Here is a 27,051-nt window from a genome sequence, read left to right as displayed (position 1 = left end):
CATACACACACAGTGCCTTGCAAAAGTATTCGGCCCCCTTGAACTTTTCAACCTTTTGCCACATTTCAGGCTTCAAACAAAGATATAAAATTTATATTTTTTGTGAAGAATCACCAACAAGTGGGACACAATTGTGAAGTGGAACGAAATCTATTGGATTTTTGAAACTTTTTTAAATAATAAAAAAATGAAAAGTGGGTGTGCAAAATTATTCGGCCCCCTTGCGTTAATACTTTGTAGAGCCACCTTTTGCTGCGATTACAGCTGCAAGTCGCTTGGGGTATGTCTCTATCAGTTTTGCACATCGAGAGACTAAAATTCTTGCCCATTCTTCCTTGCAAAACAGCTTGAGCTCAGTGAGGCTGGATGGAGAGCGTTTGTGAACAGCAGTTTTCAGCTCTTTCCACAGATTCTCGATTGGATTCAGGTCTGGACTTTGACTTGGCCATTCTAAACACCTGGATAAGTTTATTTGTGAACCATTCCTTTGTAGATTTTGCTGTATGTTTGGGATCATTGTCTTGTTGGAAGATAAATCTCCGTCCCAGTTTCAGGTCTTTTGCAGACTCCAACAGGTTTTCATCCAGAATGGTCCTGTATTTGGCTGCATCCATCTTCCCCTCAATTTTAACCATCTTCCCTGTCCCTGCTGAAGAAAAGCAGGCCCAAACCATGATGCTGCCACCACCATGTTTGACAGTGGGGATGGTGTGTTGAGGGTGATGAGCTGTGTTGCTTTTACGCCAAACATATCGTTTTGCATTGTGGGCAAAAAGTTTGATTTTGGTTTCATCTGACCAGAGCACCTTCTTCCACATGTTTGGTGTGTCTCCCAGGTGGCTTGTGGCAAACTTTAGACGAGACTTTTTATGGATATCTTTGAGAAATGGCTTTCTTCTTGCCACTCTTCCATAAAGGCCAGATTTGTGCAGTGTACGACTGATTGTTGTCCTATGGACAGACTCTCCCACCTCAGCTGTATTTCTGTGCAGTTCATCCAGAGTGATCATGGGCCTCTTGGCTGCATCTCTGATCAGTCTTCTCCTTGCCTGAGCTGAAAGTTTAGAAGGACGGCCAGGTCTTGGTAGATTTGCAGTGGTCTGATACTCCTTCCATTTCAAAATGATCGCTTGAACAGTGCTCCTTGGGATGTTTAAAGCTTGGGAAATCTTTTTGTATCCAAATCCGGCTTTAAACTTCTCCACAACAGTATTACGGACCAGCCTGGTGTGTTCCTTGGTCTTCATGATGCTCTCTGCACTTTCAATAGAACCCTGAGACTATCACAGAGCAGGTTCATTTATACAGAGACTTGATTACACACAGGTGGATTCTATTTATCACCATCATTTATTTAGGACAACACTGGATCATTCAGAGATCATCGCTGAACTTCTGGAGTGAGTTTGCTGCACTGAAAGTAAAGGGGCCGCATAATTTTGCACGCACCACTTTTCAGTTTTTCATTTGCTAAAAAAGTTTAAATTATCCAATAGATTTCGTTCCACTTCACAATTGTGTCCCACTTGTTGGTGATTCTTCACAAAAAATTTAAATTTTATATCTTTATGTTTGAAGCCTGAAATGTGGCAAAAGGTTGAAAAGTTCAAGGGGGCCGAATACTTTCGCAAGGCACTGTATATATATTTTTTTTAACATGTCTGGCTTGCTTTATTTAAAAAAAAGGGAGAGCAACAGAATGAGGGCTCATGACAATACTTCTAAGTCAAGACACCCACTTATTATAATATATATTAGAAAACCACATTAATAGGAGGTGGCTCTTTCATTCATCCACCTGTCCACCATTCATAAAGTGCTTTTTATAGATGGAAACTATAAAAAGGGGGGGGGGGGGGCTCAGAAAGAGGAGGAAATAGTCGGCACTCTTAAAAGAAAAGTATGGGTTTGCTTTTTTTGCTTAATTCTAAACCTTATAATCTGCTAGTATCTACAAATCTTTCCTCTCCTCTGAGAAGTTCCTTTTTTTCTGTTAAAATAGAGTTAATTACCTGTGGGACAGCGGGCTAGGGGAAGCTCTGCTGTGTTCTGTGATGCACAGAGACACAGACTGGCTCGTAGACAGCGTGTGACGTCAGCCGGGGGGTACCCGAAAGCACAACGCGTTTCTGAGCTTGCGCAAGCCTCGCTCGTACGTTGTCTACGAGCCAGTCTGTGTCTCTGTGCATCACAGAACACAGCAGAGCTTCCCCTAGCGCGCTGTGGAGGAGGAGGATTCATCCAGTAACAGCACCAGCGAAAGGGAACAGTGATTTGACTATCAAACGGAGGACAATAATAATTATGGATGTAAGTGAGACTTTTATTGATTGTATAAAATAAATGCACTTTTTACTGATTTGGCGCTCTTCTATATATTCCTTTATTGGTATCCTATTCATGAGATGACTTCACTCTAAAGAAGCAGCTGCCGCAGGTGATTGTGCACATACATCCCTTATCCTCTAAGGACAGCAAGCAACCTTTCTGGATTTTCAGCAAATTCCAAGTACTGTTTTCTCAGATAACATTTTTAAAAAACATCTTGCTTTGATAAAAACTGTTTTGAATTTATTTTAATGAACAATACAGACTGAACTGAAAAGGACACACCAGTATCTTTTAAAGCGCTAGTATCTTGTGTTGTTTTTTTGCCTAAATGGTGAGGCTAGGGGTGACATCAGTGGTGGTGAGGCTAGAGGTGACATCAGTGGCGGTTGTGGAAATAGAGAGGACATCAGTGGTGGTGGTGGGAATATGGATGACATCAGTCCACTGCCACTGATGTCATTCCTATCCCCATCACCACTTTTACTGATGTCATCCCTATCCCCACCACTGATGTCATCCCTATCCCCACCACCATTACTGATGTTATTCCTAGCCTCCCCACCACAACTGTTACTGATGTCATCCTTATCCCCACCACTGATGCCATCCCTATCCACACCATCACTGTTACTGATGTCATTCCTATCCTCACCATTACCGATGTTATCCCTATCCTAACCACTGTCGTCATCCCTATCCCCGCCACTGTCGTCATCCCTATCCCCGCAACCACCATTACTGATGTCATTCCTGTCCCCACCACCACTGTTACTGATGTCATCCCTAGCCTTACCACCACCGTTAATTATGTCATTACTATATTCACCACTGATGTCATCCCTATCCTCATCACCGCCATTACTGATGTCATCCCTTTGCCCACCATTACTGATGTCATCCCTATCCTCACCACCACCATTACCGATGTCATCCCTAGCCTCACCACGGATGTTACTTATGTCATTACTATCCCCACCATTGATGTCACCCCTATCCCCACCACTGATGTCATCCCTATCCTCCCCACTGATGCCATCCCTATCCTCACCACCACTGTACAATAAAGGAGACTCTGGGGACATATCTGGGTCTAAACAGGGATATTTCACTTTAAAATGACAGGAAGTTGTCAATTTGCACTGCCCCTGCAGACCGGCTGTGTACTGTACACAGGTATGCTCTATACACATAGCACATTGTTCATTTCAGAGAACACAGGAAACAAGTTACTATGCTCCTTACCATGTCCCCTCTTCTGAAACAACAGTGACTGTGTAGAGAGTTTACCTGTGAGCCCCTCCCCCCCCCCCTTTAGCTGGAGAAGCCGACAGACTTGGAGCCTCTGAGTGAGAGGGAGGAGGGGGGAATTCGGAGGACACAGGAAGGAACATCAAAGTCCAGGGGAGAGGTGTTGGAGTCTTGCAGAGGAGAGCTTGCAGATGAGAGCTTACAGATAACAGCCAGAGAAAGGTGAGGACTTAACTGCTTTTGTCACGCTGCTGCTTCCGGGTTTTAGCTGGGGACATGCTGCCATGGAAACGAAGGCACGTGAATAATGTGCTTGTTCTAGATAGCAGCCTGGGTGTGCACCTTTTCACCAAACACATGACATGTCCTCCAGAGGGAGAGAGTGAAGGAGGGGCTGGATTGTGGAGCTGTGTCCACCTCCCCTGCAAACTTTTAAACTGAGAAAGAACCGTTAGAGTTTAATTCTGGACTCTACAATTCTGCAAAAACTAAAGGGCTGAGCAAAGTAAGAAATGCAATGCAGGTATGAGTAGCATGTACCACCTATTTTTGCATTCCCATACGTCTCCTTTAATGAGTACCTGTGACAGGTCCAATGGCTGCAATAACTCAGGGGTCACAAGGAGGGGAATGGCAGGAGGACAGACGATTGCAACTAGGACAGCCGGTACTAGCACAAGGAACACATCTCATTAAATATAAGTACTGTCTTTTATGCTGATTTTTATTTTATTTTAATAAACTGAGTCATTAAAGAACTGCAGACTCCAGTGCTGGACAGGAACCTTGGCTGTAACAAGAAACACCTGCCCTGGACAGGTTCACTTTAAGAGCTGGTTCACACAGGGGCATCTGCAAAGTCGCCTGACTCTGAAGCTGCCCCGTACAGCACAGCTTCAGCGCAGCTTGCAAAACAACTTCTGTATAGAAGTCAATGCAAGCCGCCCCAAAGTAATACAGGAACCTTTTTTCTAAGTCGGAGCAACTTGAGTCTCTCCTATTAGAACAGTTCCATTGTACAGACTGGGTCTTAAAAATTGGATTTTTATATACAGCTTACCTGTAAAATCCTTTTCTTGAGAGTACATCACGGGACACAGGAGCTTCATTACATAGTGGGTTATATAGGTACCTCTGGTGATTGGACCTTGGTTAACCCCAATTAAGGAGAATTCCTCCCCTATATAACCCCTCCCATATGGGAGGCACCTCAGTTTTGTAGCAAAGCAATAAGAAACCACGTAAAACCCAAGAGGGGCGTGTGCCCTGTGTCCCGTGATGTACTCTCAAGAAAAGGATTTTACAGGTAAGCTGTATAGAAAAATACAATTTTCTTGATCATACATCACGGGACACAGGAGCTTCATTACATAGTGGGATGTCCCAAAGCAATGCTCAGATTGAGGGGAGGGAGACACAGATCATAATTATAGACCGCCATGGACCGGAGGACCTAAACTGCAGCCTGCAGTACACTGCGCCAATATCCTCTTGCCCTCTGACATCCACCTGGTAGAATCTGGTGAATGTGTGGACTGATGACCAAGTTGCAGCCTTACAGATCTAAGCCAGGGAGGCCTGATGATGCACTGCCCAAGAAGCACTTACAGCCCTAGTAGAGTGCACTTTCACTTGAAAAGGAGGGATCTTCCCTTTAACACTATAGGCTTGAGAAATAATCTGTCTAATCCACTTTGAGAGAGTGGATTTTGACGCCGCCTGGCCCTTCCTAGTGCCTTCCGGAAAAATAAACAAGCAATCAGTTTTCCTTATCTGAGCAGTTGCCTGAAGATAGATACTGATTGCTCTAACCACATCCAAAGTGTGCAAAGATTCTTCTTCTGCGGACTGTGGGTCCGGAAAAAAGGATGGTAGGATTACGTCTTGATTCAAATGGAATCCCAAAACCACCTTAGGTAGAAAGGACCTGTTGGGACGCATGACCACCCGGTCCTTATGAATAATTAGATACGGCTCCTTGCTGGAAAGAACTGCTAGCTCTGATACTCTTCTAGCCGTGGATATGGCTACCAAGAAAACCAATTTTTTTAGTCAAAAAGAACTAGTGAAGCCAGATGCAAAGGTTCAAATGGTTGCCCCTGCAAAGCTGAGAGAACCAAATTCAGATCCCATGGGCATACCGGAGGTTTGACTGGCGGTCTTATCCGCATGGCCCCTGGATGAAAGCCCGCACCAGGGAATGCGATGCAAGTGGCTTCTGAAAAAACACTGACAGGGCCGAAATCTGCACCTTGATAGTGCTTATGGCCAAATTCATTTCTAGGCCTGACTGGAGAAAGGCCAAGATCCTGCTAATGACATACTTTCTAGGATGCCATTTCCTGAGTTCACACCAGGAAACATATGCCCTCCAGATTTTGTAATAAATAAGCCTGGAGGCCGGCTTTCTGGCATTGACCAGAGTAGAAAGGACTGGCTCCGAAAGGCCACGGTCTCTCAGAATGTGGGTCCCAGCAGCCAAACCATCAAATTCAGACTGTGTAAAGCAGGATGGTAAATTGGACCCTGTGAGAGCAGATCTGGCCAGAGAGGGAGGATCCATGGCCTGCCTACTGCCAACTTCATGATCTCTGCGTACCACGGTCACCTGGGACAAGCCGGGGCCACCAAAAGGACCGATTTTTTCTCCCAGGAACCGCGACAGAAGCGGGCTCGGGGGGGAGGCATAGATCAGATTGTACTGATCCCAGGGAACTGTCAGAGCATCTGACCCCTGAGCAAGTGCATCTCTTGTCCTTGACACAAAATTGTCCAGTTTCCTGTTGAACCTGGATGCAAACAGATCTACGTCTGGAGTACCCCACCTGTGACATATGTTCCAAAACACGTCGGGGTGCAGAGCCCATTCTCCTGGGCACAACTGCTGGCGGCTCAGAAAATCCGCCTGCCAATTTTCCACTCCTGGAATGAAGACTGCAGAAAGACAGGGAACATGCTTTTCTGCCCAGACAAGTATGCGATTCACCTCTTTTTGGGCCACCAGACTCCTGGTACCGCCCTGGTGATTGATATAAGCCACTGCTGTGGCATTGTCGGACTGAACCCGAACAGGGAGACCTCGTAGTCTGCAAGACCACTTTATGAGAGCCATATAAACTGCCCGGATCTCCAAGACATTTATGGGCAATAGCTTCTCGATCACCGACCATTTCCCCTGCGAGCACGTCTCCTCCAACACTGCTCCCCAGCCTGTCAGGCTGGCATCTGTCGTGATAATCTTCCATGGAAAAGGAAGAAAAGTTTTGCCCTTCAGCAAATTCTTGGTTTGTTACCACCAGACGAGACTCTTGCGTGTCCCTGGGGATAGACGCATAGGAAGATCCAAGGATTGGGGCTTCCTGTTCCAAACCACAAGGATGCATCTTTGCAGAGGCCTTGAGTGGAACTGGGCGAATGGGACGGCCTCAAAGGAGGCGACCATTTTCCCTAACAGTCTCATGCACAATTGAATGGGGGAAGATCTCCTGCCCAGAATTAGGCGCACCAGATCCCCAATGGCCAGAGCTTTTGGCCTTGGAAGAAACACCTTGCCCTGGGCGGTGTCGATGATCATACCCAGGTATTCCAGGCTGTAGGGACGACTTTGCTAGGTTTATAATCCAACCTAGGCGTTCCAGGTGTTCTAGCGTTCTGGTAACGCTGTGGTTCAGGAACGCTACTGTTTTCTCCATGAGAAGCAAATCGTCTAGATAAGCCATGACGGCTATAACCTGAGCTCTTGGGTTTGCCAAGAGAGGGTCCAGAATCTTTGTGAAGACTCGAGGGGCCGTAGCAAGCCTGAACGGCAAGGCCACAAATTGAAAATGGCGCCGCTCTACCGCAAATCTTAGAAACTTTTGGTGTGCGTGAAAAATTGTCACATGGAGATATGCATCCTTGATGTCTATTGATGCCATAAACTCTCTCCCTTGCAGGGAGGAGACCACAGTGTGGATTGACTGCATTCGGAAGGACCGGATGCGTAAAAACCGGTTCAGATCCTTCAGATCTAGGATAGGTCTGACACTTCCATTTGGCTTCGGAACGGTGAAGAGATTTGAGTAAAACCCTGAACCCTGTTCTTTTGGGTCCACTTCTACTATCACCCCCTGGGATAGTAAGTGATCTAAGGCCAGAAATAGCGGTTTTTGCTTTACTGGATCCCTGGGGATCCTTGACCTTAGAAAGCGAGAAGGTGGAATCTCCTGAAACTCTAGCCTGTAGCCCAGAGATACCGAAGAGATCACCCACTTGTCCCAGATCTCTTCCCGCCAGGCTCCTGCAAACTACAGGAGCCTTCCCCGCACTCGGCCGAGCGGGGGCGCCCCTTCACAAGGAAGCTTTTGGGCTCTGCTTGGCAGGCTTTCGCCTCCAAGTCTTTTTCTGCCCTTGGGCCCGGCCCTGAGCCTTTCCTGTAGAGGGAGGTTGGGAAGGCCGTCGCCACCGTTTAGAGCTTGATGCTCTGGGAGAGAGAGCGCGCCTAAATGAAGGACGTTCGCTCCTTTTGACTGGAAGGAGAGTAGATTTACCCCCTGAAATTTTTGGATGAATTTGTCTAATTCTTCTCCAAACAAACGTTCCCCTTTAAACGGGAACCCAATCAAATGCTTCTTGCATGACAGCTCAGCTGCCCAATTCTTTAGCCATAGGGCCCTTTGCATGTGTACCAACAGGAGAGACAAACGTGATGCTTGTTGGACAGAATCCAAAATCGCATCAATCATGAAACACAGAATTTGTGGTATTTCTGCATAATTCTCTACTTCCTCACTGGGAAGGAGCCCAAGCATCTGCTTAAACTGTTCCTTGAGGAACTGACACAACCCCACGGCTGCGACGCACCAGTCATGGAAAAGGAGGCTTTTAATAATGTTTCCAACCTCTTATCAGTTGGATCTTTAAATACCTGCGCATTATCCAAGGGACATGTCAGGCTTTTATTCACGCAAGAAACAGCCGCATCAACAGATGGGACCCCCCACTTCTTGGTGAAACTTTCCTCCAGAGGATAATGCATAGAAAACCTTTTAGGAGGAGCAAACAGTTTATTGGGATGTCCCCAATCCTCATACAACAATTTATCCATTAAGGGATGAATTGGAAAGGAAAAAGCAGTCTGTGGGGCTTTCCTGACTCCCAGGGAAGAAACAGAGGACGTAGCGACTTCAGCAGCAGGCATTCTGAATGTGGAACGCACCAATTCAGTATAATACTGCACCTGCTTTCTGAGCGCCTGGGAGGAGGGGACTCTCTCTTCTTCCTCTGATTCCTCCGACTGCTCAAGATCCCTGGCCCAAGACAGGGATCTCTCCTCATTGTCAGAAGTGTCATCTGAAAGAGGAATCTCAGCAGAGGGAGGGGATCTACCCCTTTTCCTGCTATCTTTCAGGGAAGCAGAAATAAAATTAATTATTCTCCCTTCAAAACCCTCCAATGTAGCCCTAAGGGAGTCCTCAGTGACATATACCGAGGCTGACACATTAGGAGAGGCTGCAAAACCTGACAGGGCCACTGACTCATCCTGAGAGGCTGGCTCCAGTCTTGCAGGGGGGGATGGTAACTTACAGGCTCTTTTAGAACCCCTGGACCTAGGCGGGGATTTACCAGTGCCCTTGTTACCTCCCCCTGAGACCCTCTTACAAGGAGACATAGTCCTAAGCTACAAAGCAGAGGTACTAGTACAAAGTGCAATCACTGTTGTGCTTAAAGTCTCACAATAAATATATATGCTTAAACTGCACAACCTGATGCTGAGTAGGTGTCTAAGGTTTGCCTGGATCCAATCCCCTGGGATGCTTACTGCCCACAGCTCCTGTGTCTCCACTTACAGCCCCCTGACGCTCTGGGCTTTTTAAAACTGCCGCCTGGCGCCTGCGCAGTACAGTGACGTGCACACTGACGTGCACGGCTCACAACCACACTCCCCCCTCCTCCATTAGGCCGGGAGCGCGCGCGTGCACGAGGACCGCGGAATCCAGGGGGGGGGAGGGAAACTCCATTGGAGCTGCGTGGGCCCCCTGTATTACCTCGATTGTGGCAGGGATTGCAGTGGAGACGTGAGACAGCTGGAGAACCAGGCTTCACTGAGCGTGTGTACTGAAAGGCATGTAAGTATGCATCAGGCTGCTCTTACTCCCTCTAGTGGTGGAAACCAGGTAAGACATACAACTACTCAAAATGAAGAAATCCATCATATAATTATATATAGGATTAACTTCCCTTACCTGTCCCCGCCGCAGGAATTGCTGAAACAGACAAATTCCAGCCTTCACCCATCACGGCGGGCAGTGTTCGCCAACCTTCAGGTTTATCTGGGGCTCTCTCGGAAAAGCCTCCTACCTGGACCATGTAAAAGACTCTGCCAGAAACTTTTGTGCGCTCTGTATAAACAGTACACCAAGTCTGGTTTTCCCAGAGCCCAGTCTTCCAATAGGAGAGGACTTACAGGCCAAACCTTGTTTCTTCGGCTGACGAGGCCCGGGTACCATATCATCTTGGGAGTCAAATATCGGCCCGAGATATGGATCCGGTTTGATGTAGCCCTTAGGCCCCCGCAGGGACCTGCACAGAGTTTTCTTCATAGCACATGTTTTACGTGACCAACCACCATAGACACTGGCTAAAAAACTGAGGTGCCTCCCATATGGGAGGGGTTATATAGGGGAGGAATTCTCCTTAATTGGGGTTAACCAGTGTCCAATCACCAGAGGTGCCTATAGAACCCACTATGTAATGAAGCTCCTGTGTCCCATGATGTATGATCAAGAAACTAAGTTTATCTTTTTTTTTTTTTTTTATTACATTAAACATCAACAGAAGGGACATTACTATCAATGTGATTTATGACTTGTACTACTGGCTCCTGCTTTATTTGAAACCTTCCATCCTCTGACCCCCCAGCCCCCACCACTACCATAAACATCTGGTGCAGTGGTGGTTAATAGAGCCAAAGAACCTGTAACAGGCACTCATCAAGAGTGCCAACTATGCCCACCTCCATCATTCACAGAAGCTGTACTATAGCTTCCACAAAGGAAAAGTGATCTATGAATGGAGGAGGCAGATCTTTTCATGTGCTTGTCTTTTATTCATGGATTGCTTTTCATTCATAGGAGGCTAGAGTACAGCTCCAATGAATGGAGAAGGTGGGAGGAAAGGGCAGGCATAGTTGGGTACTCTTGATAAGTGCATATGGTATGTTCTTCGGGCTCTATTAACACTTACCACCCTGAAAGATTACAGCAGCAAAGTTGGGTGTGGGGGGAATCAGAGAAGGAAGATAAATCATGAGCCAGCAGCACAAAGGCCACATTGCATTAATAGTATGTAATGTCCTTTTTACTGATTTCTTTTAAATAAATGGGACATTGTGGTTTGTTACATTCTTATAATTTACAATACTGTATTTGCATTATTTGAAAATACATTGGTTTCTAGGAGTTCTGTGAGATTTTCGAATTACCTGTGCTGATTCCAAAAGCACGTATCTAAATCCCCCCTCTGCATCTGATCGTGCTGCCATTATCATCACCATCTAGTGTGGTTGCTAGTCATTTGTTCATTGTGACAGCTTGTCTCAGTAAACAGTACTAAAAGTACCTTTCCGCAGCTGTTCTGCCTGATCAGTTTGTTACACTTTATGGGAATTTGCTACAGTACACATTTAATACATAGTTATAAGACTCCCTTCCCCTCCCAGAAAAGAGATCACCCTGCTTGTTTGTCTTCTGTTCTAAGAGACAGAGTTTCAAGTGCATCTCAAGGATAGAGTAGAGAAAGGTTAGATACAACATCAGGCTTTTATTGATGTCCGTTTCCCTGCTACAGAGATTTATCCTCTCTATTTGTCAGAACATAACACTGGCAGCCTACATGGCACTCTTGCCTGGTCTTTTGCCTTGGTACCATCAAGGGCCAAATTTGGGCCAATTAGGGAGGCATGTTACAATCAGAAAAAAGATTTTCAACCAGTTTGTTTCTCCCCGGACAAATTTTGGTTGGCATTATCTGCTGGAAATGAGTCACTTCTATGGCAGTGTTTTTCAACCTTCTTTCAGTGAAAGCACCCTTTAAAATTCAATCTCGGGGCACGTCGATCAAAAATGTAAAAAACAAAAGTAATAGTTCTGCATAACGCAGCAACATCCACACATGCAGAACACCCAACGTTAGAGGTGACTTATTCTTGGAAAGTAAATACACCTTTTCACACTGGTACTATTCCTATGTATCGCTCCTCCCTCAGCTTCTCTTCATCACTCAGCTAATATGACCCTAGTGCTGATGGAGAGGGGCAGGGGAGGGCCAAACAAAGATGCTTTGCAGGTGTCCAGTGTCCTTCTTATCAATCAATGGCATCATTGGTTGTTGGGACGTTGGTGGCCAGAAGATTTTAATGCTCCCCGATGAAAACTTGTGGTTTTGTCTAACTAAATGGCAGTTTTGATTCACTTCCTGGCTTGTACACAATTTTTGGCCAACTTTTAGGCATTTTGCTAAGGCACCCCTGAAGGCAACCTGGTTGGAAAAGGCTGTTCTATGGCACTTAAAAAGTGAAATTCTCAGATGAAGCTTACAGAATCTCTAAAAACAGTATTTTGACCCTATTAAAAGAAAACAAAAAAATATATATTTTTTGCCAAATTTTCACTACATGTGTACTTTCCTAAAAGGGGTACTTTGTTAAAAACTATACATTTTATCGTTTGCATCAAATCAGGTGCCCACAAATTACCTGAACTCAGGTAATTGTGCAAGATTTTTTGTACGTATTAAAACACTTTGAGTATGGTTGTGAGTTATTGGTCTGACTAAACCGATGTACTGACCATTTACATACAGCAGACTTTGTTTTTGCAATTTTTATTTGAACATTAAAATTGAATATATTGTAAATCCTTACCCTCACAAGTCCTATTGTCTGCGAGAAGCTGAAAACCACTCTGGCAAAAACAGTGGTATGTTCCAGGCCTGTCAATACAATAGTGAGAACAGCCTCCATTCCGGTCCGCACATTCATTAACATCTGCAAAAATAATCATAGGAATTAACTACCGTACATAATATTTTGCGATCTCTATAGCAATAAATTTGATATAACAATCAATCATAGCCTAGCACTGGAATACCTGCTGTCCATCTCCAATACTAGAAGCTGACAAACTAACAAAGACAACAATACTAGTAGTGAAGAAAACCTATAATAATTAAGTATTGCCTGATGAAGCAGATACATATTGAAAATAAGCCGCATGCTATGTGCACAGAGGCGGACAAACTATATTTTAAAATCAAGGAACTAATAAGGAATATAGCTACATATTGTCCCCAGAAATGTTTCAGCCCTCCTGAACTGTGTATAGTGTGATTTGGCACTTTTTCAGAAAGAAATTCTTTGATGAATGAAAACAGGTGGGAAGCTATATTGCAATTTCCAATTGATAGGTTCCACCTAAAGAATTGTTGTTAGAGCTGGTTCACAATGTGGCTGCTAGTGTGCACTGTGGAGGAGGCACTGTCAATGTGTGAATTACAGCGCATCACACTGTTTACATTTTTGTTTTTTACTTTTTCCAACTTTATTGTAATGTGAAAAAATGACATTCCACTCATATTTATTCACCTCAGCATGTTATGTGGCGCATTATGCTGCGAAACGCTACAGAATCCCCACACACCAAAGCAACTTGCACCCATGTTGAGGACAAGGGCCTCTTCCCGACAACCCTGGTCATTGGTTGTCGGGGTCTGTAGGCGGGGGAGCTTATCGGAATCCGGGAGCCCCTTTTAATAAGGGAGCCCCCTGATTACCGGCCCCCCACCCTATGTGAATGAGTATTGGGGTACCATGTACCCCTACCCATTCACCTGGTGAAAAAAAGTGTAAAGAAAAATACACAACACATGTTTTTAAAATAATTTACTGGACAACTCCGGTGGTCTTCCGTCTTGGGGGGTCTTCTCGCTGGACTCCTCCACTATCCTCTGCTCTTTTACTAGCAGAGGAACCCGGCTTTCTTCTTCGTTGATGCCGCCGACGTCCAGGGGTCTTCCGACTTTGGGGGTCTTTTCCCCCCTCTTCGGTTCTTCTTGCCAGGCCTCCGTTATCTTCTTATAGCTCTTTTACTAGCAGTGGCCGGGTCTTCTGTCACCGTCGCCTCTTCTGACTTCGGGGGTCTTGTCCCCCTCTTCGGTTCTTTTTGAAAGGCCTCCGCTATCTTCTTCCAGCTCTTTTACTAGTAGTGGCCCGGTCTTCTGTCATCCCGCCACCTTCTCTTCTTCCTTGAGATGTTGACTCAACGCCCTCTCTGGCTGCAATGACAGGGACGCGTTGTGCGGCGAATTATATAGGGACAAGGGGCGGGGTCACCGGGTGATGTCACATGGAGACCCTGCATCCTCCAGGACTGTGAATTCATAAGGGGGCGGATTCACCATGTGACATCACCCGGTGACCTCGCCCCTTGTCCCTATATAAGTTGCTGCACAACGCATCCCGCGTTGAGTCAACATCTAAAAGGAAGAAGAAGAGAAGGCGGTGGCGGCGATGGCTAAAGACCGGGCCACCGCTAGTAAAATAGCTGGAAGAAGAAAGCGGAGGCCCGGCAAGAAGAACCGAAGAGGGGAACAAGACCCCCAAATTCGGAAGAAGACCCCCGGATGGCAGTGGCGATGAAGAAGAAAGCCGGGCTCCTCCGCTAGTAAAAGAGCTAGCAAAAGAGCAGAAGATAGCGGAGGAGTCCGGCGAGAAGACCCCCCCAAGACGGAAGACCACCGGAGCTGTCCAATAAATTGTTTTATTGGACAACATGTGTTGTGTTTTTTTCTTTACACTTTTTTTCACCAGGTGAATGGGTAGGGGTACATGGTACCCCAATACACATTCACATAGGGTGGGAGGCCAGTAATCTGGGGGCCTCCTTATTAAAGGGGCTCCCAGATTCCACTAAGCCCCCCGTCCGCAGACCCCGCCAACCAACGGCCAGGGTTGTCAGAAAGAGGCCCTTGTCCTCATCAACATGGGGACAAAGCACCCCCCCCCCCATGTTGAGGGCACATAGCCTGGTATGGCTCAAGGGGGGGGGGGGGGGGCGCTCGCTCGTTCCCACCCCCTTTCCTGACCAGCCGGGCTGCGTGCTCTGACAAGGGTCTGAAATGGACTTTGGGGGGACCTCCATGCCGTTTTTTCAGCGTAGGGCTTCCCCTTTAAGGCCGTACCAGGTGACGGGGCCAGCGAGGTGTCAATCTTGCTGTTGGAGGCAGCGACATTGACCTCCTTTGCTAGTCCCGTCTACCTGGAGCCGCGTTCAAAATGAACAGACTTTTCTCCGTGTGTGGGCAAGTCCGTTCAAATAATAAGTCCGGCGGACTCCCGCCATAGTCCGGCGGTTTGTCCGCCGGACCTAGTCCGCTGGAAAAGTCCGGTCGTGTGTGGGCTGGTCCGCTCGTTCGGAAAGTCCGCCGGATAGTCTGATCATGTGTACACGGCATTACAGGTCTCCTCTCCTTCTCCAGAGATTGAATAAAGAGTGAAAGAGAAGCAGCAGACTGATGAGCTCATCTTCTGTCACTCTATTCTCGGCACCTAGTAAGCAAAAAAGCAATGCAGCACAACAACCGATTGGCTCCTTTTGCTGCCACTCTCTTCCCCCAGTCTGAACTGCCCTCTATAGTGCCAGACAAAAGGCTGATACCAAGTCCAATTCAATTACTTGTGCTTAAAACTAAATGCATCCAATCATGTAATAATGAATACCTAGCAGCATTTATTACAAAGCAATAGTATAAAACCTTTTTTTTTTAAAGCAGAACTCCAGAAAAAAAAAAAAAGGAAAAACAAAAGAGAAAAATAAAATAAAAATATAATAGCCCATTAAATGATAAAATAACTAAACCAGATTTTAGTGCGATATTCAGTTTCAGTTCAGAGATTTCCCTTGCATTTTTTTTTTTTTATACCTAAATGTCCTTAGTCTAATGACCAGATCATTCAAACCACTTCCTCTGAGTCCAGGTAGTTCTGGACCTGCCCTAGCCTATTACTAAACAATGAAAAGAGAAGTATAGTGATGAGCTTGTCTGTTACTCTGCTTTCTCTTCCAAGTAGTATGCTTTTTGTCATCAGCCCATGGACCGACTGGCTCCTTGTGCTGCAGCTTCCTCTGCTCCACCCCTGCTGTATGGGGACAGCAAGATGCTGATAATAGGTCAAATTCGGGTACTTATACTAATTGCATTAAAAAATACACTTCATGGTGTATTAATGATGACTAAGCTACATTAATTGTCTTTTATATCTGCCTAGAATTCAGCTTTAAAGTGCCCAGACTACAGACATTAAACTAGTTATATATGTACGCAGTAAAAAAAAAGCTTTAAAACAACTAAAAATTGAACTTCCGCTTTAAGCACTCCTCGCCCCCTTGCATGCCACATTTGGCATGTCATTTTTTTTGGGGGGAGTGGGGGCTTTGTTAGGAGGGGGACTTCCTGTCCCGCTTCCTCCTTCCGCCCAGGGACCACCAAGGTGACTCCTCCTTTCGCCTTAGGCGGCCCCTCCCTGTAGGCGATCTCCTGGGACACGTGACAGGTCCTAGGAGATGGCCTGACCACTCCGAGAGTGCAGCGCGACTCGCGCATGCGCCATGCGTGCCTGGCTGTGAAGCTGAAAGCTGTCACGGCCAGGTGCCCAGAGAGGCAATGGAGGCGCTGGCGGAGAGGAGGGAGAGAGGAGCGACACCCCGTTCAGCCGCATCGCTGGACCGTGGAACAGGTAAGTGTCTGTTTATTAAAAGTCGGCAACTACACTTTTTGTAGCTGCTGACTTTTTATAAGCCTGGAACTCCACTTTAATGTCAAATTGCTCATTCTTGAACCCCCCCCCCCCCCAAAAAAAAGAAGAAGATCTAAATGTATGAGCTGCCTTATTACAAAGAAAATTAGGTAAAAAATTACTGGTGGAACATGTTTTCCCTGTCCATCCTTTCTTGCAGTTACAGTAGAAGTCTCCATGCAGATCTTTACATGAATACGATCCAACTTTGTGACAGGGCTTTGATGAACACTGGTCTCGTAGATCTGTAAAGCAGAGAACAGCTTTTATAATCGGTAAACAGAGTTTCAGTATTCATCAGAAATTACAATCAACCAAAATATTATGATCACTGACAGGTAGGTAGCATGAATAACATTGATTATCTCATTACAAGCTAACAGATTCCTCTATTCGAACAGAATGGAATCTTCCCTGATGGGCTATATACCTGAACAGTGCTTGCAGGTGCTGTGTGCCCATACATTTTCCAATAGGTTACTTTGACAAAAGTTGATTGAAAGCTTGTAGTAATGAATTGGCTGAGGCAGCAGGTTATCAGTTGAAATTCGAGCAAATAAATCTGGCCAAAGATGAAGCAACTTTGTTGTTGCAGGAAAGAAAATTGCTTGAGTCCCCCATCAACACTGACTGAATCCCTCCTGTGAAAATGATTGTGTTCTCCTGGTAGCGGGGGAGACAGTCATCACAGTGATTACTACTAGAGGCTACAAATAACTGCTAGCAATAATCGCATGCAAAATGTTCAAAGCAATTTCACCCATCCATGTCTCCATGCTTCATTTTGTTGAGAAGTCACTTTGAACCCCTCCACCCTTAGCATTTCTAGCCATGGCCATCTTGAGTAAGGGTAGAGGATGCATGTAGCATTTACTTCCTGGAATCTATCTGCCCTTAGCTCAGGCATGAGGGTGTGCTTAGCTGAGAAGGCCTCTCCTCTAAATGAAATTAAAACAAATGCCCACCATGACACGTGGATATATGACATTATTTTGACCTCGGACAGAAACAAGGAAGCAGCATAAGAGATAAAATAATTAATGTTGATTGAAAGAGTTTAGTTCTGCTTTAATGAAGATCTATATAACAGAACGATAGAAACCGCTACATTCATCTGTTACATGTGAAAAATTAAAATGTATACATCAGAACAGAAATGTATTATTTATTTTGGTTTCTGGTAGATTTTATTATCAATGTTCTTTATATCTCTCACGGACTCTAGTAGTGCCACTAACCAGAGATCCTGGCTAGTCTCTTACAGCGTTCACTGCAAATCCCATCAAGGGGTTTTCCCTTTTGTTCGATTTTTCATGATGCAAGATAATTGGCATACCATAGTCTGCCAGTGTACCTCTTTTCATCGATATGATACAGAAGGGATCCCACAAGCCACAAAAAGGTTTCCACATTTGGTGCAGACAGTATTTTCCATCTGCAAATGTGCAGACCCGACTAATTCATTCACTAATCTACAATCATCACAGGCTTTTGGTCAATGGTCATTCCTGAGCAATGGCATCCTAAAATGCTGCCTCACAATCCATGCACCCCTTTATGAGAAAGTATCTTTTTTAGACCAACTGTTTAAGCAGGGATACACAGAATTGTAATATGTTGCAGTTGCAGCAGTATTTATACACCGTCATGGTTGGTGGGTGTCGCACCTGCCAAACATGACACATTCACTCTGAAAGTGCCCTGCAACCTTGTGCAGTACAGCAAGCAAGGGGTTAAAGCAGGCAGTGTTGTGTTGCTTTCTCACCGCTTGCTTTAACCCATTGGATGCCACAGAAGCATACAGTTGCAGGGCGCTAGCAGAGTGGCCCCATTTATTTGAATTCCTCCTGCGGCACATGCACACTTTTGGCTGCTGCCTCAGCAACTAAAGGGGATAGGTATTGGGAATGGTAAACTCAACTGCAGGGTTTTACCACCACCCGCTTTTACGCGTGAACGAGCCCTAAGGGTGTCGCTGCCAAATTCAATTAAGGGCTCATTCACAAGTGCAGCACTGCTGCTCTTCTGAATAGTGATCCCAGTGTGTTTGACAACATATCGCCTCCTCACCACCCGATTTAAACCAATGATTGCTGTTCAATGCAATTGTTACACGGTAGTAGTACGGCAATTATAGGTATAAATCAGGTGTGAGGAGGCGACACTGTGCCTGGTGATCTTTGACTTCTCCCATGTTGTTCAGGTAGATCTCTGCCACTTTAAGGTCGCCTACCCCTGCTTTAAGCTATGTATAACGTTAATCAATAACCACTTTACAGACCATAAATGAATCCTCACAGACTTTGCAAATGAAATTCCATTTGACTTTTTACCTCTGTACAAATTTCTATACACTGCCCACTGAATAGGTTGGCTTTCGCCAACTGGATTTTGGGCGTGTCCCTATAATGGTGGTTGGTTGTATTACAGGCTTTGATAACTTTGATGTGTGTGCCATTTTCAGTTGCTAATCGTGTCTTCAGTGGCGAAGCTTGACATTCTTTCACCCAGGGCAAAGAATCAGTATCCCCCCCCCCCCCCCTTACCGAGACAAAGTCAGTCAGTGCCTTGGATGAAGATGCAGAAAATGTCTAAAATAGGCAGCTGCTGCAAGGGAGAAAAATTGGTAATCAATTCTAAATTTATGCCACCCCTCCTGTCCAGTGTTGCAGGGAGGCATCACAGGAACATAAGTGGGGTTTCCATTATGACCCTTGATGCTACGCCAATGGATAGTGGCTTCTCCAACATTCAGCAGTTTGGCAGTGTAAGGACACTTTCACATAGGTGGACCGATTGTCAGTTTTGCCCTCTATGGTGTGGTGCATGTAAATGGACATGTGTCCACTAAAAATAGGCAGATAGGGGATCTGTTCCCATCCATCTGATGTTTCGGATGACAGTTGGATGTAAATGGACAGGCAGTCTGTTTACATGTGACTGCCCATAGAGGAAAGTGGGCTGTGACTGTGTCCGCTCGGCATAGATGGAGTGGAGACTGACCTGTCATCTATCTGCTCAGCAGGAATCAGCAGAGGGAGCTCCCATGCTGAGCAGGCGGATATGCTGGGGAAGTCCACCCACCTGTGTGAAAGAGATAATGCAAGCAGGGCAGCTGGTACAATAGACAGGGGGATTAGGCAGAAAAGTGAGAAAATCCCAGGCCATAGCTGTTGAGTTAGTTGTCTGTTCCTTCCCCCTGTGCTACTCTGGTCCCCCCATGCTCCTCTGTCATCCCTTCGCTCCTCTGGTTCCCCCTTGCTCCTCTGACCCCCCCATGTGTTCCTCTGGTATCCCAGGGTCCTCTAGTCCTCCCCAAACTCCTCTCATCCTCCCTGTGCTCCTCTCCCCCCCCCCCCTTTGTTCCTCTGGTATCCCATGCTCCTCTGGCCCCACCAAACTCCTCTCATCCCCCTGTGCTCCTCTGACCCCCCTGTGCTCCCCTGCTCCCCAAACTCCTCTGGACCACCTATGTTCCTCTGGTCCCCAAAAACTCCTCTGACCCCCCCTTTTCACATCTGGTGCCCCCCTCCTCTGGTCTCCCCGCAGTGCTTACTTCCTCTCCCTTGCTAGTTGTGAAGTGCGGGCTGAATAATGACAATATCCTTGGCACGAAGAAGCTCATCATATGATCCGAAAGACAAGCTTCCGCTACACTTGTCCTCCTGGTCTTTCCTTCCCCCACTCTCCATCCTGCCTGCAGCCATGAGGAATCTAGATGGAGAGTGGGTGAAGGAAAGAGGAGAGGAGGTGAGCGCTGCAGGGAGACCAGAGGAGGGGGGGCAGAAACAGGTGTGGCAGCTGGGTCAGCTTTACAGGTACAAACCAATCCCTGTATTTTCCTCCTGCAGCAGCTGAATGCTAACGGGAGGTAGAGGAGGAGAAGCGGCCTTTCAGCTGCTGCAGGAGGATCAGTACCATCTGCAGCACCCCTCCCAATGTCACGGTCGGGGCAGCCCCCTTTATTTTCGGCCCTGTGTATCTGGATTGGGGAGCATTGGGTTGCGGTAATAATATGCCAGTGTACTGGCCAATTTCCAAGAAAGTGCAATGAATGGTAATAACTTGAGAAATGTCCAGCCTCTCTCATCCTTGTACCACTATTCACAACAAACACTGCCTAGGGGCCCAAACGAATTGGAAGGCTTCACACAGCTAGGGCTGTGTAAAGAGTGTAAAGAAAAATCCCCAAATGTGATCTTTCCAGGCAGAAATTTGCCCATTATTTATCCTCTCTTTTAGGACTAATCACTTGTATGGGGCCATAGTAGCCAATATTGTAGAACATTTGATCAATTCTTCTGTATAGGTTTGCCACCGCCTTTATGGGAGGTAAAAATGTGCATGCTTATTTACAGCTTATCAAGCATCAATTACATTTTATTACTGTGTCAGCAATACTAGTGCTGCCATATTTTTAAAAATTACTTTAATTATCCTTAAACAACAGATGTTTTTACGGATATACCCATGGGAGTAATTCGCAACTCTTATTTTTATATGAACAATCATCACTGAAATGACTGGAAATTCAAGTTGTGCTTCAATGTAATGTTCAACATAAGGAAAAAAGGAAACATTTAATTATACAAGGTCAGCCTGGGCACGCGAAGACAAGTCCTCAGACTCAGGAAAATCAACTTTGATTTAAGAAGACAAAACATGCATGTTTGAAAAGGTTCTCATAGAAAATTGCAAATTATTATTTCAGGTTACAACTAGCAAACACTAAACCTATCTGATGCTCAGAAATTTTTGATTTTTAAAGTTACAATTCTACACAATTTTCATACCAAGGATCATACTTTATAGTGTTTAAAGCAACTGGGGTACTGCCATTGATGATCACATGTGAAAACGATCCAAAGGCTGACCATACACCAGTCATTTTTTTTTTCTTTCAACCCAGGAATCCCTCCCACTGAGCCTTTGTATTTTGACAGAGGGAAGATTTCCGCCATCAGAATACACTCATCAGCACCGCTGGCTATAGATGGCGGCACTGATGAAGAAACCGACTTGTGTACAACCAGCCTGCTAATACATGGAGCGAAATTCGGCCAGTCCCTGCTAAACCGAACAAATTTTGATCCATGTACGGCTGGAAAAAAAATTGCTGTTTACATTTTACTTGTTTTTTTTTAAATGAAGTTCCCCCTGCTATGTAAGGAGGGAGCTGTGGAATAGTTTACCAATATACAGAGCTAGCAGATCTCCTTATCAGTTGTAAACTAGATTTGATCACTGTCCTCCTAACACTGTATGTTAACAAAGGCAAACATGTCTGTCTCCACTTTCTCATTCAATTTTCACTTGTCCGGAGCAGCTTGCAGCCCACCCAAAGGCCTGCTCCAAAGAAACAAACTTGAAAATGTAAAAACTATTAAAAAAAACATTTTTGGAGTATGCTGTGTGAATAGACAAATAAAGTTTTTTTCAAATTTAACTTCTGAATTGGAACTACACGTTAAAGTTGGTGTCTTAACAACAGTTTGCCTACTAAAAAGTTTTACAGCTCAGTGTATATATGTTGTAAGAAAGAATCTTATATACCAATGGTTTCAAATTCACTCATGTATCTCACCAATAGCTTCTGCAATTGCAGTGGGTAGGCGACACTTTATCAACAATAAACACGATCTATAAATAGCATTCCCAAAAATACTACTATGAACTCCACTATACAAAAATAGCAGCTGACAACTGTATACTTCTCTTGGAAAGGAATAACCATGTACCACATAGCTAGACAGGGATATAGCATAAACCAAAAACTGAATCAAACTTTTAAGCCCTGTACACCCAGTCTGACATTCCGATGACAAAATCTGTCAGATTTTTTTTCGACGGATTTTGGCCCAAACTTGTCTTGCATACACACGGTCGCACAAAAGTTGTCGGAAAATCCAAACATTCAGAACACGATGACGTAAACCACATACGACGGGACTATAAAGAGGGCAGTAGCCAATAGCTTTCGTCTCGTAATTTATTCTGAATTATGCGTGGCACTTTGTCCATAGGAATTGTCTACACACAAACAGAATTTAAACTATCGGATTTTGTGGTCGGAAAATTGTAGATCCTGCTCTCAAACTTTGTGTGTCGGAAATTCCGACGGAAAAAGTCTGATGGAGCCCACGCACGATCGGATTTTCCGACAACAGGATCCGATCGTACATTTTCCGTCAGAAAGTCCGACCGTGTGTACAGGGCATTACAAGTAATAACAAAGCAGGTAGTCACAACATACCCCAAAAAGCATGGCCTATGGGTATTGTCATACAATACAATATATGTTCATTACAATACATAGTTACATAGTAGGCGAGGTTGAAAAAAGACACAAGTCCAACCTATGTGTGTGATTTTATGTCAGTATTAGGCTCGGTTCACACAGCGTGCGGCACAACTTGCAGCGCCGCGACCTGCACACGATCAGCGGCGACTTGCAAAACGACTTCTGTATAGAAGTCAATGCAAGTCGCCCGAAGTCGCCACAAAAGTAGTACAGGAACCTTTTTTCTAAGTCGGAGCGACTTGAGTCGCTCCTATTAGAACGGTTCCGTAGTACAGAACGGAGCGCGACTTGTCAGGCGGCGAAGTCGCCTGGACAAGTCGCCCCTGTGTGAACCGAGCCTTACATAGTATATACCTGTATGTTGTGACTATTCAGGTGCTTATCTAATACAATGACCTAAATTGAAGATCTACGGTAGGTGGGTCTCGCCTGAAATCCATTAAACAGTAGATGTGCAAGTAGGGTGTAAAAAAGGCCTTTAAATTCACTCGATATGCAATTTCATCCAAGGCTAATAAAAAGGGTTTTCAAAATGAATAATAAAAACACGGAAGATCAGAGGTACATTTTGTGCAACCAACAGATGAATCCAGCCTGAAAGGGCTGAAATGATAAAGTGTAACATAACAGTTCCATGCAAAGCAGAACACACCATCTGCTACAGAACTTTTTTTAAATGCAACCAATATGTGGCCATTCAAATTATTCATGAGGATCATATACTGTAGGTAGACCTCAATAGATAATTCCGGCTCTATTACAATGCTTGGGGAAAAAAAAACATAAAAAAATAAAGACCAAAGTGTAGAGTGGAATCAGAGAGGAAAAATAGGAAGAAGGAAAAGCAAGAGACAGTGTAGATAAGGGAAAGAGCAAGAATGAGCACCATCACACCTAGCTGTACTTATTTAACCACTTGCTTTGTTTTAACAGAACATTTTACTGTTAGTGGGAGTCACAGCCATGCACAGCAACATACCAATATTTTTTGATACACTTCCTGGTATCTGACTTCCATATACCTGACCGATGAGCCCGACAGAGCAGAGGAAGGTATCCTTTGCGTGTCTGACTCGCGGCCCCTAGTAGTATAGACAGGAGGCACAGGGGTGCAGAGTGGTATGAGAGCCTGGCGGGTGATAGTAGAGACGGCTCGGGATCCAGGTGCAGGAGGTTTGGTGGTCCCTTGACAGCAGGCTGGCAGACCAGTACACTGGCAGCAGATGCAGTGCAGGAGCGGAGCAGGCAGGGTTGGCAACAGGTGGGCAACGAAGTACAGAGGGGCAGACAGGTTTGGAGTCAAGACAGGCCGAGATAAGGTGCAGGCAGAAGACAAGGATAATCCAAGGGGCAAGCCGGGTAGTCAGGAGATCAAACGTTCAAACAGAGTAACAGGAGCACAACAACATGCACCAGAGTGCCCAGCACTGCGTCTATTATGGGGACTTCTGTGACGGTGCCCCCTCCTCAAAAGCAGCCACCGGGTGCCCAGTTGGGCCAGTCTGGTGACATGGGAACTTCTGAAAGCCCGTAAGAGCTCCTCGGCATCCAAATTGTTTTTAGGCTCCCAGGAATTATCTTCTGGTCCATACCCCTTCCATTTAATTAGATACTGGATTTGGTTGTGCCTTTTCCTGCAATCCAGGATCGCTTCCACCTCAAATTCTTCCTCGTTGTTCATTATAATAGGTTCTGGTGGACCGGTACTTCGACCAGCAAAGGGATTAGGAATAACAGGCTTCAACATCATCACATGAAAGACTGGGTGAATTTTGGGTAAGTCAAGCTCATAAGTGACATCATGAATTTTCCTCTTCACTGAGAAAGGACCCATGAATTTAGGACCCAGTTTCCTTGAAGAACAAGCCATTTTTAAGTTAGCCATGAACAACCATACCTGGTTGCCGGTTTCCAGTAGAAGTTCTCCTCGCTTCTTCTTGTCAAACATCCTTTTGTTGTATTCCTGAGTCTTAGCCATGGTTTCCTGTAAAAGTTTATTATTAGTGAGGAAGAAGTCCATTGTTTCGGAGACTGCGGGAATAAACACACTCAGGTATACAACTAGGCAGGAAAGACGGATGGAAGCCATAGTTGGCAAAAAATGGCATCTGCTTTATTGTAGAATGCAGGGAGTTGCTGTAGGAAAACTCAGTAATAGGCAGCAAAGAGACCCAGTCATCCTGTGAGAAAGCAGAAAAGCAGCGGAGGTATTGCTCCAAAGTCTCATTGGTTCTCTCCATCTGCTGGTTCGTCTAGGGATGATAGGCTGAAGAAAATGCCAATTCAATTTCAAGAGAATCACAGAGAGCCTTCCAAAACCTGGAGGTAAACTGGACACCTCGATCAAACAATACTTGCCGGGACTCCATACAGCCTCACTATTTCTCTGATAAAAATCTTTGCCGTCTCCATAGCCGAAGGTGTGCCTTTCATAGGCAGCAAGTGAGCCATTTTAAACAATCCACTAAAACGCAGCAGATAGTGGAAAAACACTTTGCCTGAGGGAGCTCCACAATGAAAATCTATCAAAATAATTGTCCACGGTCTTTCTGGGTCCGGTAAGAGCTTCAGTAGCCCCCAGTACAGAGGGGCAGGCCAAGATCAGGGCGCGACTGCAAGCGGAGCCGAGCCGAGTACACAGTACACTCGGCTCTGTCTATTTCAGCGGCGCCAGTTCCCTCCTTCCCCTCCGAGGCAGCGGTTCGGCATATAACACGAACCCATGATTTTCCCGATTTTAAGGGGAAAAAGTGTGTGTTATACGCCGATAAATATGGTAATTAGTATAAGTTAGCGCAGCAGTTTTTGTTTTTTTTACTTATGTGCTGAGTGCACGTTCTTAAGGGAAGTGATCGGTGCTAACAGCTTTCTACATAAGAACTTAATATTTGTTTATGTAGCTCAAAAGATTTACAGCACTTAGGTGATCAAATGCCACCAAAATAAATTTCTATTTGTGTAAAAAAAAAAAATGATATAAATTTAATTTGGATACAGTGTTGCATGACTGAGCAATTGCTAGTTAAAGCAGCACAGTGCTGAATAGCAAAAAATGCCCTGGTCATGAAGGGTAAAACTTTCCGGAGGTCAAGTGGTTAAGAATAGGTTTGTTTGAGACTTCTTGCCACATAGATGCCTAAATGGCAAGTTTTTATTTGCCGCCACAAGTGGTGTGACCAGTGGTTTCCAAGTCACTACTTAAATGGGTCTTTTGCACAATTTCAAAACATGGTGGAATTTCCATGTTAAGAACAACCACCTGCTGTTGCCAGAACCTGACAACATGTTGAATGAATAACCTATATAAAAAATACTCCCATCTGAAACTAGGATTTATTTTCCTTATCTCAGATGTTATTAAAACCACCCACTCTGCTTCACCCAAGACCTCCTGCTTTCCAGCTCCCCAGTTACCCCCTCCCATGCTCGCATGCCAAACTCTTGCATCTAGAACGCTCTACCCCAACCTGTCCGGCTACCTCCTACTCTGTCTGCCTTTAGGAGATCCCTGAAAACTTATCTCTCAGGAAAGCCCATCCTACCTCCAACTAAAAAAAGTGACCTCTGCCCTTTCTCCACCAGCGCTTCCCCTCAGTTAAATATAAATATATAGGTCCTACGCGCTACTAGGAGTAAAAGATTGACTAAATATGTCAATCTACATAACTAAAGAATAGTGATGTGATCACAAAAGCTGCAAAATCTAATAGTGTTCACAATAACACCAAACAAGTGCAAAAATAATAAAGTGATTTTGCGCAAATGAGAAATAAATCACTTAAAAGGAGACAGTCAAAAATCTTCTAGAAAATAGCAATAATGACTAGTATGTGAAGTAGTAAAGTGCAATGATCCTCTGTGGCGTGAAGTGTCTCAGTGCAAATAAATGTCAATCAAAATTGATCAAAGTGTCTCAGTGCAAACAAAGGTCAATAAAAATTAACCAAATAAGCAAGAAAAAATAAATAGTGAGTAAATAAATAAACTCAGATGGGTGAGCAGTATAAGGATAAATAAAGTGTCCTATGGTGAGGGAGAAAAAAAAACAAACAAAAAAAACCGTAATAAATATATTCATATTTTCTCTCTCTCTCTCTCTCTCTCTCTCTCTCTCTCTCTCTCTCTCTCTCTCTCTCTCTCTCTCTCTCTCTCTCTCTCTCTCTCTCTCTCTCTCTCTCTCTCTCTCTCTCTCTCTCTCTCTCTCTCTCTCTCTCTCTCTCTCCTCACTATTTTTTTTTTTCTTGCTTATTTGGTCAATTTTGATTGACATCTATTTGCACTGAGACACTTCACGCCACAGAGGTTCATTGCACTTTACTACTTCACATACTAGTCATTA

At 45.0% G+C, this 27,051-nt stretch overlaps 1 protein-coding gene across 2 annotated transcripts in view; it reads right to left on the bottom strand.

The window, feature by feature from the left end:
* GAS6 (growth arrest specific 6) overlaps positions 1–27,051 on the bottom strand; it is a 118,227-nt gene that overhangs the window by 41,752 nt on the left and 49,424 nt on the right. For both annotated transcript variants that reach the window (XM_077482703.1, XM_077482702.1), the window contains exons 5-6: positions 16,534–16,656; positions 12,482–12,604 (exon numbers count right to left, since the gene is read on the bottom strand). In XM_077482703.1, coding sequence (XP_077338829.1) covers positions 12,482–12,604; positions 16,534–16,656 — 246 coding nt within the window. The remainder of the gene's footprint in view (positions 1–12,481; positions 12,605–16,533; positions 16,657–27,051) is intronic.

Source organism: Lithobates pipiens, unplaced genomic scaffold (assembly GCF_037356315.1).
Source record: "Lithobates pipiens isolate NorthernLeopardFrog02 unplaced genomic scaffold, aLitPip1_a1.2 Scaffold_16, whole genome shotgun sequence".
In the NCBI taxonomy this organism is placed as follows: domain Eukaryota; kingdom Metazoa; phylum Chordata; class Amphibia; order Anura; family Ranidae; genus Lithobates; species Lithobates pipiens.
This window is presented reverse-complemented; position numbering and strand designations above follow the sequence as displayed.